At 36.1% G+C, this 14,420-nt stretch overlaps 1 protein-coding gene across 3 annotated transcripts in view; it reads left to right on the top strand.

The window, feature by feature from the left end:
* Positions 1 to 14,420, top strand: part of RBBP8 (RB binding protein 8, endonuclease) — a 90,629-nt gene that overhangs the window by 38,927 nt on the left and 37,282 nt on the right. For 2 of the 3 annotated variants that reach the window (XM_042910451.1, XM_042910452.1), the window contains exon 6: positions 5,991 to 6,057. In XM_042910451.1, coding sequence (XP_042766385.1) covers positions 5,991 to 6,057 — 67 coding nt within the window. Of the gene's footprint in view, positions 1 to 1,191; positions 1,224 to 5,990; positions 6,058 to 14,420 lie in introns of those variants that run through there. The other variant, XM_042910453.1, reaches the window with a different exon arrangement.

Here is a 14,420-nt window from a genome sequence, read left to right on the forward strand (position 1 = left end):
CCTATCTGAGATACATCCTTTTGAGGGTATTGGCTGGTTCTAAATTCTCAGTTTTTATCCAAAAATGTTTTTATTTTACATTTACTTTTGTAAGCCTATTTTGCAGGGTAACAATCATTTTTCTCTGGCTGCTGCTATGATTTTTTTTCCTTCTTTTTTGGTGTTCTATAATATTAGTATAATTTTAACCAGGTTTTTTTTTTTTTTTTTTTTTTCAAAAAAATTCTGCTTAGTATATATTATAAAATCTGTGGAACCACATTTTTTTTTTTTTTTTTGAGATTTTATTTGAAGTAATCTCTACCATCCATTGTGCAGCTCGAACTCATGACCCAAGATCAAGAGTTGCATGTTCTACCAAATGAGCCAGCCAGGCGCCTTTTTGGAACCACATCTTTAATTATACCTGGAAATAGCTTTTCAAATATTGTGTCTTCTCCAGTCTCTGTTTGGGTATTCTGATGAGACCTCATCATTCTGTCCTTTGTATCGCTTGATATCCCTTTCCTGTTTTTCATCTTGTTTCTCTCTGCTACATTCTGAGTGATTTCTTCAGCTCTCTTGTTCATTATACTAAGGACTTCAGTAGTTCTCTTGTGTTGAGTTGTTTTATTTCAATAACCAAATTTTTCATTCCTAAAAATTCTATTTAATGGTTCTTTTTCTTTTTTCTTTTTTTAATTTTTTTTTTAAATTTTTTCAATATATGAAGTTTATTGTCAAATTGGTTTCCATACAACACCCATTGCTCATCCCAAAAGGTGCCCTCCTCAATACCCATCACCCACCCTTCCCTCCCTCCCACCCCCCATCAACCCTCAGTTTGTTCTCAGTTTTTAACAGTCTCTTATGCTTTGGCTCTCTTCCACTCTAACCTCTTTTTTTTTTTTCTTCCCCTCCCCCATGGGTTTCTGTTAAGTTTCTCAGGATCCACATAAGAGTGAAACCATATGGTATCTGTCTTTCTCTGTATGGCTTATTTCACTTAGCATAACACTCTCCAGTTCCATCCATGTTGCTACAAAGAGCCATATTTCATTCTTTCTCATTGCCACGTAGTACTCCATTGTGTATATAAACCACAATTTCTTTATCCTTAATGGTTCTTTTTCAAGTCTATCTAGTTGTCTTTTTTTCTTTAAGTAGGCTCTGTGTCCAATGTGGTGCTCAAACTCATGACCACAAGATCAGGAGTTGCATGTTCTACCAACTGAGCCAGCCAGGTACCCCTTCTTTTTTTTTTTTTTTTTTTAATTTTTTTTTTTAACATTTATTTATTTTTTGAGAGACAGAGACAGAGTGTGAGCAGGGGAGGGATAGAGAGAGAGGAAGTCACAGAATCCAAACTAGGCTCCTGGGTCTGAGCTGTCAGCACAGAGCCTGATGTGGGGCTCAAATTCACGAACTGCAAGATCATGACCTGAGCTAAACTCGGACACCTAACCCAATGAGCCACCCAGGCACCGCCCTCACTTTTTTTTTTTTTTTAAGTGAAATGTTTTAAAAAATGCAGAAAGGTAGGGAAAATACTAAAGAACCCTCATACACATTCCATTTAATCTGGAATAGCTCCCTTTCCTATTTTTTTCTTTCATGACATTAGCTTCTTGAAGTAGAGTCATTTTCTTAAAATTTTGTCACCTTTTGGATTTTTTTAAAACATTTTGTCTTTTCCTTTATTTCCTATAAAGTAGATATTGGATCTGAAGGCTTGATTAGGTTTATATTAAGCATTTTTGACAGCAGTACTTCATAGCTAAAACTGTCTACTTCATATTTATTGCATCTTATCAGGAGTAAGATATTGCCAGGTTATTCCACTCTTAGGGATTCTAAGATTGGTCACTGGGTTAAGGTGATGACTACATTTCTTTATTATAGAGTTATATTTTCTCCTTGTACCACCAAATAATCTGAATAGGGGGGTGGATGTTTGATACTATGAAGTCTTGCAAAAATACAACTCTTCCTCAGTCTTTCTTGAATGGTTTTAGCATCCATTGGTGAGCCTTGCCTGAATTAGTTATTTAATTAGAGATTATAAAATGCCAAATTTTCATTTCTGTTATTCTTTCTACATTCATTAGCTGGCATTTTTCTGTAAATAAGATTTAACCCTTATCAGTTGGGACTGCTGATTAGCTTGGAATGTAATATAGTTCCTACTAGAAAGGCATGGTCTTAATTTTAATTTTATTAGTTTAATTTTTTCCCTTTAATTTTTTCCCTTTAATTTTTTCCCTTTATTGCCAGTTTTCAGAGTAAGATCTTATGTAATAGTTACCAGCAATGGTGACAAATAGGGTGTGTGTTTATGTATGTGTGATGTTTCATTTTATTTTTGATGAGAGTGGGGGGTTTCTTTTTGTTTTTTGGGTTTTTTTTTTTTTTTGAGTAAAATAAATACATAGGATTTTATATATTCAGTGTGTGTCATTCAGTTTATTCTTTTATTCTCATTGATGATCAAATTATTTCAGTCTTGTCTGCCTACTCATTTTTTGTTATCACTTCTAGTGTGTTAGTTTTAGGCATTCCATTTAAATCTTTTAACATTTCATTACTATGTAAGTAATTCTATTATCTGAAATACTTGGGAATCCATATGAGTTACTTTCTGCTGACTGTAGTGGTAAGTAAATGAGGGTTACTTTGGCTCCATGCTAGGAAAGGAGTTTGGGCTTAAACTGGAAATCTCAGTTTCAGTCCACCTACCAGTGCTGGTACCAACATCTGCTTACCTATACTGCTTGTGTTTTAGCTCACAGTTTTGTTTTGTTTTGTTTTTTTTGTTGATGATTAAGGAGGTAATGTGGGAGTCCCTTGGATTTCTCTTCCTGTGAGTTCAGCAGTTTAATAAAAATTACGTTTTTGTGCAGGATCTAGTTGTTTGTTTTTTTAATGTTTATTCATTTTTGAGAGAGAGACAGAGAGCATGAGTGGGTGAGGGGCAGAGATAGAGAGGGAGACACAGAACTCGAAGCAGGCTCCAGGCTCTGAGCTGTCAGCACAGAGCCCGACTCGGGACTTGAACCCGCAAACCGCAAGATCATGACCTGAAGCCGAAGTCGGATGTTCAACGGACTGAGCCAACCAGGCACCCCGATCTATTTGTTTTTGTAATAAGATCACTAACAGTATATCTAATTCGCTTACCCACCCTAAAGTGTTCACTTAGCCCAAGAAGTTTTTTTTTCTGTTTTGTTTGTTCGTTTGTTTATTTCTAATGTTTGTTCCTTTCCATTCTGTTTCTTCTTCTGGAACTCAGATTAGCAAGATGCTGGGGTCTTCCCATGCTGCCTAATTTTTCTTAATATTTTGTAATTTTATTCTCTTGTGCTGAATTCTGGGAGAATCATTTAGATGGATATTAATTCTGTCTTCGGTCACATTTTTTCTCCTTTCATCCCATTTATTTTGCTTTTAACTTTTATGACCTTTGTTTCTTTCATGGCAGCCTGTTGCTTGTTTTTAATGAACCTATATATCACCCTTTGAAATCTGAAGATGTTATCAGATATCTTTTGTTTCTTATATTAAAATTACTTATCCAGAATTTTTATTACTGTTTTTTTGTTTTGTTTTGTTTTGTTTTGTTTTGTTTTGTTTTGTTTTGTTTTAGAGCATGAGCAGGAAAGGGGCAAAGAGAAAGGGGGATAGTGGGGGACAGAGGATCCAAAGTGTGTTCCACACTGACAGCAGCAAGCCTGATGCAGGGCTAGAACTCACACACCATCAGATCACAATCTTAGCTAAAGTTGGACGCTCAACCTACTTAGCCATCCCAGTGCCCCATGACTGGTTTTTAATTCTTTTAAAATTTTGGATTTTTTGTTTTGTTTTGTGTTAGTTTTTTTATGTGTTTGTTTACTCTTGATTGTCTATAGATGTCTCTAAATTGGTGATTTTGTTAAATGCAGTCTCATTTCCTTGGCTTGAGGAAGAATCCCTACTTTGCTAACAGTAAATGCAGATTCTGATTTACAGGAGCCCTACTCCAATGGCAGAGGGTGGGAGAGAAGGAAACATGACTGGAGAGGTTTTCTGTGGGGTATGCGAATAGTTGGTCTTCTAGGTATGGGAGTACTTCTCTCTCCTGCTTACCAAAAGTTAATTGAGAGCATTGCCCTGATCTCCTTGTCTTAGGAGACAATGGACTCTCCAGTGTTAAAACTTGTGGAAATCTATCCCCCTTTAGCCTAAGGGCAACTATCAGTTACTCTTTATTTGCTCATTCAGCAACTTCTGGGCCTTGCTGCCTAGACTGGAATAAACATGAGGTTCTACTGAAAAAGCTCACTTTTTTTTTTTTAAGTCCCTTTCTTTGGTTGGATTTCACCATCAGTCTGAGGCTATCTATTTTTAAATCATTCATGAATTTTTTCAAAGTTCTGATCTGCTAGTGACACCCATTCTGGCTTTTCAGTATTGGAGTTGACTTATTTTTAGAGTTGTTTTGTCATTTCATTGGGATTTGGAGAGGGAGAGTCAAGTAAACCATCTTAATTAGAAATTTAAGGCCATCTTTGTCTACTCTCACCATACAGAGGATGAGTTGCCAAATAACTACTGATTCTGCCTCTGTAAAATCTCTTCTACCTGTCCTCACTTCCTGTTTCTAGTCCAGATACTCATTTCTTACTTCATTTTTTTCCTTGCTTTGGTATGTGCTGTATATACTGACAAATCAGTCTTCCCATCATTCATGTATGAAAAATGACACCTGGTAATCTTTTAAAATGAAGTTCAGGGGCGCCTGGGTGACCCAGTTGTTTAAGTGTCCAACTCTTAGTTTCAGCTCAGGTCATGATCTCATGGTTTTATGAGTTCAAGCCCCGCATCAGACTGTGCGCTGACAGTGCAGAGACTGCTTGGAATTCTCTGTCTCCCTCTCTCTCTGCCCCTCCCCACTCACACTGTCTCTGTCTCTCTCAAAATAAATAAATAAACTCAAAAAAATATTAAATGAAGTTCGGATTTCTTAACCTGTTTTTGAAGGTTTCCTACCGTTTATTATACCCATTCTTTCTGTCTAACTTTGTTCCATTAATTCTTTGCATAGAACACTCTGTCCAGCTCAGTTGTCCTCTACTTGATGAATCCCTTCCTCATCTACTCAAGAGCCCAAAGTAACCTTTTTCTCCTTGGAATTTCTTTTAGTGCTTTATCTGTACTTCTGTAATGCCCTTCTCAATTTTCAGTTGTATAGAACGTGTTTATGTAATATCCGGTCTCTCATCGGACTGCACTTAATGTTTAGATTACTGTTCGTATCTCCAAATTTTTGGAATATGATTAGCTTTGTTTTGTAGAGATTAGTTCTATTTACTGGGATCTTTTAGATATTCCTCCTAGTGCAGTACACGCTTAAGCAGTGACATCACACAAGGGTTTATAAAAAATTTTGTGCTGACTACAATAGAAATTATAGTCTAAAATTGAATTTCTGCTTTCTAAATTCAATAAACATGGACAAGAAAATTTAGTCAGGGTAGATTGAAACAAATACTATTTCAATGGATATATTTAAATTACTGATACCATAATTAACTAAGGAAGAAAATTTGCTTATGCTATAAAATTACACTGCTATTCAGTGTTGGTTTACTTTTGTTATCAGATTTATTTCAAGATAAATGTCCTTTACTAAAATGGTGTTTGAAATTAGTAAGACTGAGTAATAGATGGAATGCTCTCTTGACCTTAGTATGAATAATTAACCTATATTCCCCAGTACATGAAGTACTTTTTCTTTTCTGCCCACAAGCATAAAATAAAATTATCAGTTAATCAGTTACATGGAACTGGCACAATATGAGATGTAGTAATCACTGCCTAGTAACAATAATCTTGCACAATAATGTTAACTCTAGCATTATGACTTGGAATTAGAAATCCTAATTCTCCATAATTACTGGTACTGTTAAAAAAGCCTGACATACATGTTAATATAGCTATAATGTGTGCTTCTTTTTCATGTTATGTTTAAGTGAATGAAAAGAATACTCTCCAGGAAGAAAATAAAAAGCTTTCTGAACAGCTGCAACAGAAAATCGAGTAAGTATTTTTCCTTAATTGCAGCAGCAAATTGAATATTTTCCCTCAACTTTTCTTCCTTTATTGTACCTAGCTATAGAAACTGTAAAGGCATTAAGAGTTGCGGATTTCATTTTAAAAAGTTATAAAGTTTTCTGCAATAATAAGAAGAAAATCACTTTTCATTTGTGTTTTGGGAGTATATATGAAGAGTGTATGCATCTCTTAGGTTAGTGTATATATAAAGAAAGTACCAGAATGTTTTAATTTAAAGCATTTTAATTTTTATAATTATTTGAAATATTTATATTTTAAATAAATATTTGTTTCCTTTTCAAAGCCCTGACCCAAAAGCTTCATAAAAGCAATCTGAATAAATTAATTTCCTCTTACACATTTCTCAGGCCTGAGAACTTCTTCCTTTTTCTGCTCCTCTCCCCCCATTTCTCTTAAAGAATAAAAATAATTTTTATTCTGTGTTTCATGTTTTTTATATCTAATAATCCTCACTATGATTCTTTAAGGTAGTTTTATTATCTCTGCTTTATAGAGAGGGAAACTGAACTTCACAAAAGTCAAATAACGTGCTATGGTCTCACTAAGTCTATCACTCAGACTCCTATCTTTTGACTTAAAGGCCACTCACTGTTCTTTCCATTATTCAACAGTATCTTTAAAAAGAATCTTTTTCTGAGTATGGTCTGACTGTCACAGGGTTGAGATATGGCCAGTTCTTAGTTCCCATCTATATAAAACTTGTGAAATATTTTAAGAGTTAGGATTCAGGATAGTCTTAATGGTTTTTATAGGGCTCTTAGATCTTCTATTGTATTTGAGTGGGCATCTCTATAAACTTTGGTAAACTATGCAGGTATAACATATTAATTTGCTTAGAATAGTTATTGTCTTATGTATAAACACATCTCACAGGTGGAATTAACATTCTTATCCGTATACTTTTAAGTAATGGATATTCAGTAGGATTTTGATATTCCGCCAATGTTAATCAGTTCACAAATATTGGTAGCAAAGGGAATTTTGAGGGGAGATAATAGATGAGGAAAGAAGGCTATAGGATTAGACTGAGATTATTAAACATGTATGTATGAAAATGTCAACACTTTCCAGTTTTACTCATGCATGTTGAGGCTAGAACACACATCCACAATCTTTTATACATGATTCTAAAACTCAAATTCTAAAATTCAAAAGTTTTTTTTTGGATGTTATTCACAATTTAACCTCACCTTAATTCACAGAATGCTATTTATAGTCCTTATTTATCCCACTTCATTTGAACATTCCTATGCTTTGCTATGAAAATATCAGTGTGTTTGACTACAGAATGATGCCTCAGGTGCCACTGGAGGTATTACATAATAAGCTGTATATGCTCTGTATTACCCTTCATGATAAAAAAAATCTGAATTCCAAATCACATCTGGTTCCAAAGATTTCAGATAAGTGATGGTTGACTTAAATTAATTAATGTTCTGTGAAGTGATTTACAGGTAGCTTATGGTATTTTGAACACCTCAGCCTTGATATTTATGAATACCAAAGATAAACAAGACAATGAACATATAGAGGTTAATACAGAATTAAAGAGTGAATGCCTCCAAAACCAAGGTGTATAAAGTGAATTGAAATTAGATAATGTCATTTACCTCGTGAAATACAAATTCAGATTCACTCAGAATTATTTTTAGTATTCTGAAAGTCACAAATTTGTCTGTTGAAGCTCATTGGCATCTTAGAAAAATAAAAGCTAAAGTTTGAAATTATAGTAAAGGTTAAGCATAGAGATGAACTTCAAGGTATGCATGTTTTATTTCGGACATGGCTTAATCAGATCGGTGAAGGGGGTTGTTATCTAGTATGTCTTTCAGTTCTGAAATTTAAGATAGTTGTTCTCATTAGTCACCTTATTTTCAAAGTAGCTTGCTGTCCTTAAATTTACTTTTGCTTGACAGTTTAAAAAAATAGCAAGTATTTTCTTTGACTACCTAAACCACTGTAACCTTGTGCTGTTAGTGCCTGAAATACATCTGAACTTTAGAAAAAATGTTTGACTTATATTCTGCTTGTTAAATGAAGTAAAACCTGACTCACCTAAGCTGGTTTTGATGTTACAGATATCTTATATGGTAGGACAGTTATTTAGTGACACTGTAGTAAGAAATTAGTCAGGAAAAATTTGCTGTTATAAAGTTAATTGTGTGTGTGTGTGTGTGTGTGTGTGTGTGTGTATATATATATATATATATATATATATATATATATGCATATAGTCAACACTACCAGTCACCAACAACAAATACTTAAACTAAATGTTGAGGTCATGGTTCTTTTTGTTTTGAGAAATGGATATGCTGAATCAGTGAAGGTCAAAGGAGTCTATACACTTAAAGGACTGTAGGATTCATTTCATTCAACACTTTTCTAAATTGAATTCCTTATGTAACTTCTTTAACAAATAGCCATTGTTTGAACACCTCTACCATAAGCTTAATCTCTCAAGCCTGTTTAATTTTAGTGAGGTTTTAGGAAGTTCTTTCTAAGTTTGTGTAGAAATAAATCTACTTACAGGTTATTTGTTGATTCTAATTTTGCCTTCTGGGAGCATCTGGAACAACTTTTACCCCCTTTTCTATTTTGCATTCATGAAGAGAACTGTCAGGGCCCTCCTGAGTTTTTTCTTTAGGTAAATATCCTCTGTTCATTAACTCAGGCGTCATTACTTCACAACTTCAAAGTACCATTTCTTTTTAATGTTTTAGTTTGTCAATATCTTAATTAAGAATTCAGTATTCTAGGTGTTGTATGACCAATAGGGCAATACTGCCCTCACCATTTTTCTGTGTCTTTTTAGTTACATTAATTAATGTGGTCAAAACACGTGAATAGTCCTGGATGTTCTTTATTGGGTTTACTGCCAACTAGAACCATTAAGTCAAAGTCTTCCCTATCTAATCGTAGACGTGTTGTTGTTGTTGTTGTTTTAATTTTTTTAACGTTTATTTATTTTTGATACAGAGAGAGACAGAGCATGAACAGGGGAGGGGCAGAGAGAGAGGGAGACGCAGAATCCGAAGCAGTTCCAGGCTCTGAGCTGTCAGCACAGAGCCCGACGCGGGGTTCGAACTCACAGACCGCGAGATCATGACCTGAGCCGAAGTCGGATGCTCAACCGACTGAGCCACCCAGGCACCCCTAGACGTGTTGTTTTTGATAAACATACAGGACTTCAGAGTCATGGCTTCATATTAGGTTGAGAAGGAGACACAGAGTCTGAAGCAGGCTCCAGGCTCTAAGCTGTCAGCACAGAGCCCGATGCAGGGCTTGAACCCACAAATTGTGAGATCATGACCTGAGCTGAAATCGTATGCTTAACCGACTGAGCCACCCAGGTGCCCCTATTTTTTAATTTTTTAAATCTTTCCTTTTTTTTTTTTTTTTTAAGTTTATTTATTGATTTTGAGAGAGAGAGAGAGTGTATGTGCACATGTGAGTGGGGGAGGAGCAGAGAGGGAAAGAGAGAGAGAATCTCAAGCAGGCTCTGCACTGACAATGCAGAATCCATTGTAGGGCTCAAACCCACAAACCTCGAAATCATGATCTGAACCAAAATCAAGAGTTGGATGCTTAACCGACTTTTGGTTTCAGCTTAGGTCATGATCTCATGGTTTATGAGTTCAAGCCCTGCATTGGGCTCTGTGCTGACCGCACGGGGCCTGCTTGGGATCCTCTTTCTCCCAATCTCTCTGCTTCTCCTCTGCTCATGCTTGCTCTCTCTCTCTCTCTCTCTCTCTGTCACATAAATAAACTTAGTTTTATTTTATTTTTATTTTTTAATTTTATTTCAATCCAGGTTAGTTAACACATAGTGTAATAATGGTTTTAGGAATAGAATTTGGTGATTCATCACTTACGTACAACACCAGTGCTCATCCCAGCAAGTGCCCTCCTTAATGCCCATTACCCATTTAGTCCATTCCCCACCCAACACCCCTCTAGCAACCCTCAATTGCTCTCTGCATTTAAGAGTCTCTTATGACTTGCCTCTCTGTTTTTATCTTATTTTCCCTTCCCTCCCCTATGTTTGTCTATTATGTTTCTTAAATTCCACATATGAGTGAAATCATATGATACTTATCTTTCTCTGACTTACTTTGGTTAGCATAATACATTCCAGTTTCATCGACGTTGTTGCAAGTGGCAAGATTTCATTCTTTTTGATTGCCAAGTAATATTCCATTGTGTGTGTATGTGTGTGCACACACACACACACACACACATACACACACACCACATCTTCCTTATCCATTTGTCAGTTGATGGACATTTGGGCTCTTTCCATAATTGGGCTATTGTTGATAATGCATATGTAAACATTGGGGGCATATGCCCTTTCAATTCAGCATTTTTATATCCTTTGAATAAATACCTGGTAGTGTAATTGCTGGGTCATAGGATACTCCATTGTATATATATACCACATCTTCTTTATCCATTCATCCATCGATGGACGTTTGGGCTCTTTCCATACTTTGACTATCGTTGATAGCGCTGCTATAAACATTGGGGTGCATGTGCCCCTTCAAAACATCATACCTGTATGCCTTGGATAAATACCTAGTGGTGCAATTGCTGGGTCGTAGCGAAGTTCTGTTTTTAATTTTTTGAGGAACCTCCATACTGTTTTCGAGTGGCTGCACCAGTCTGCATTCCCAGCAGCAGTGCAAAAGAGATCCTCTCTCTCTTCATCCTCGCCAACATCTGTTGTTGCCTGAGTTGTTGCTGTTAGCCATTCTGACAGGTGTGAGGTGGTATCTCACTATGGTTTTGATTTGTATTCCCTGATGACGAGTGATGGTGAGCATCTTTTCATGTGTCAGTTGGCCATCCGGATGTCTTCTTTGGAAAAGTGTCTGTTCACATCTTCTGCCCATTTCCTCACTGGATTATTTGTTTTTTGGTGTTGAGTTTGATAAGGTTTTTATAGATTTTGGATACTAACCCTTTATCTGATATGTCATTTGCAAATACCTTCTCCCATTCCGTCAGTTGCCTTTTAGTTTTATTGTTTCCTTCACTGTGCAGAAGTTTATTATCTTGATGAGGTCACAGCAGTTCATTTTTTTGCTTTTGTTTCCCTTGCCTCCAGATATGCCTCCAGACATGTTTCCCTTGCCTCCCTTCCCTTCCCTTTCTCAGACATGTCCAGTGAGAAGTTGCTGAAGCTGAGGTCAAAGAGGTTGTTGCCTGTTTTCTCCTCTAGGATTTTTATGGTTCTCTGTCTTATATGTAGGTCTTTCATCCGTTTTGAGTTTATTTTTGTGTATGGTGTAAGAAAGTGGTCCAGGTTCATTCTTTTGCATGTCACTGTCCAGTTTTCCCAACACCATTTGCTAAACTGTCTTTTTTCCATTGGATATTCGTTCCTGCTTTGCTGAAGATTAGTTGGCCATATATTTATGGGTCCATTTCTGGGTTCTCTATTCTGTTGCATTGATCTTTGTGTCTGTTTCTTGCCAGTACCATACTGTCTTGATGATTACAGCCTTGTAAAATAGCTTGAAGCCCAGAATTGTGATGCTTCCAGCTTTGGATTTCTTTTTCAAGATTGCTTTGGCTATTTGGAGTCTTCTCTGGTTCCATACAAGTGTTAGAATTGTTTGTTCTGGCTCTGTGAAGAATGCTGGTGATTTTTTTTTATTATTTTTAAAATTTTACTTATTTTGAGAGAGAGAGAGAACAAGTGGGGAAGGGGCAGAGCAAGAAGGAGAGAGAACAAGAATCCCAAGCAGGCTCCACACCAGCAGTTGTAGAGCCTGATGAGGAGCTGGAACTCATGAACTGTGAGATTATGACCTGAGCTGAAGTCGGGTGCCCAAATGACTGAGCCACCCAGGTGCCCCTGCTTGTGTTACTTTGATAGAGATTACATTGAATGTATAGATTGCTTTGGGTAGTATCATCATTTTAACAATATTTATTCTTCCAATCCATGAGCATGGAATGTTTTTCCATTTCTTTGTGTCTTCTTCAGTTTCTTTCATAACCTTTCTATAGTTTTCAGTGTACAGATCTTTTACCTCTTTGGTTAGGTTTATTCCTAGATATTTTATGGGTTTTGGTGCAATTTTAAATGGGATAGATTCCTTGATTTCTCTTTCGGCTGCTTCATTATTAGTGTATAGAAATGCATTTGATTTCTGTCATTAGTTTTATGACATTGGTTTTTATACTTTGCTGAATTCATGTATCAGTTCTAGCAGTTTTTTGATGGAGTGTTTCAGGTATTCCACATAGAGTATCATGTCATCTGCAAAGAGTAAAAGTTTTACTTCTTCCTTGCCAATTTGGATGCCTTTTATTTCTTTTTCTTGTCTGATTGCTTCGGCTAGGACACCCAACACTATGTTCAACAACAGTGTTGAGAGTGGACATCCCTGTTGTGTTCCTGATCTCAGGGGGAAAGGCTCCAAGTTTTTCCCCATTGAGGATGATATTAGCTGTGGGTCTTTCGTATATGGCTTTTATGACATTAAGGTATGTTCTTTCTATCCCTACCTTCTTGAGGGTTTTTATCAAGAAAGGATGCTATGTTTTGTCAAATGCTTTTTCTGCATCTATTGAGAAGATCATGTGGTTCTTATCCTTTCTTTTATTAATGTGATGTATCACATTGATAGATTTGCAGATATTGAACCAGCCCTGCAGCCCAGGAAAAAATCCCACTTGATTGTGGTGAATAATTCTTTTAATGTATTGTTGGATCCAGTTTGCTAGTATCTTGTTGAGAATTTTTGCATCCATGTTCATCACGGAAATTGGTCTGTATTTCTTTTTAGTGGGGTCTTTGTCTGGTTTTGGAATCAAGGTAATGCTGGCCTCATAGAATGAGTTTAGAAGTTTTCCTTCCATTTCTATTTTTTTTGCAAAAGCTTCAAAAGAATAGGTATTATCTCTTCTTTAAATGTTTGGTAGAATTCCCCTGGGAAGCCATCCAGCCCTGGACTCTTTGTTGGGAGATTTTTGATAAACTGATTCAGTTTCTTTACTGGTTATGGGTCTGTTCAAATTTCCTATTTCTTCCTGTTTCAGTTTTGTTAGTTTATATGTTTCTAGGAATTTATCCCATTTTTTACAGATTGCCCAATTTGTTGGCATATAATGCACAAATAAACTTTTTTTTCGAATCTTTAAAAAATAAATAGAAGAGCACTATTGATTAAATACTATTATTTGGGCATTGGATTATGACTTTACATATATTGCTTCCTTTTCACAGCCCTCCTACAAAAAGGAAGCAGGAGAGTACAGTACCATACTTTATAGATAAGGTACTAAGGCTCAGAAAGGTTAACTGATTTACCCAGTGTGAGTTGTGTCAGACCTAGCATTTGAACCCAGGTGTACCTCACTTCAGAGACTGTATACTCTTTCTATAATTTTGTGCTAAAACAGCCTCAGAAGGTTATCTACCTGTGTAGGTGGCAGAGCCTGGATTCTCTCTCTTCTGATTCAGTTCATTGAAGTTTATAATCTCACATTTCTCCTGCTCTATTTTATTGTGTTAGATTTGGCCCATTATTCCAACCTTTGGGGGTTTTTCATGTGTTGATTTTTTTCCTGCCATCTGTTAGGTTAGCTTTCATTCTCTGCTTTATGTCTTCTACAAATGTGAATATTCCATTAAGTATCGTTTAAAAAATGTTAAATAAAATCTGCCTGAGGATGGGGCCCTGAGGCGTTTCCTTCATTATCACTCTTCATGAGATGGTATCAAGAGAGTCACTGTCACATGCCTTCCTGAGGAAGCTAGATGTTCAATTAAGCAGGTCCTAAGTACAACTGGTTTAATAGCTCTACTTTTGAAAATTAGTCTTTCAATTTTTTAATGTTTATTCTTGAGAGAGAGAATGAGTGGGGAAGGGGCAGAGTGACAGGGAAACAGAATCCAAAGCAGGCTCTAGGCTCTGAGCTGTCTGCACACAGCCCAACACGGGGCTCAAACTCACAAGCCGTGAGATCATGACCTGAGCCGAAGTCGGATGCTCAACCGACTAAGCCACCCAGGCGCCCCTAAAATTAGTCTTACTTGAATTATTCATATTATAAACTTATACTATTTCCAAAAGATCCAGATATTGGACTCAATAGTTTATAGCGTACAGACCTTTTTCCTTTTTTTGAAAACCAAAATGTTTAAGTGAACTTAATGGCTATAACTATTCCATTAAGTTTAAATTATATTTTAACTCACTGTAAGTTCTTCAGAGGAAAAAAGCTGAATGTTAAAAACTTGTGTAGACTCTTTACAGAGGGAGACTCTGTACTTTTATAGGTCTTTAGGAAAAAAGAACAACTAAAGTTGT

This window comes from Panthera leo, chromosome D3 (assembly GCF_018350215.1).
Source record: "Panthera leo isolate Ple1 chromosome D3, P.leo_Ple1_pat1.1, whole genome shotgun sequence".
NCBI classification, from domain to species: domain Eukaryota; kingdom Metazoa; phylum Chordata; class Mammalia; order Carnivora; family Felidae; genus Panthera; species Panthera leo.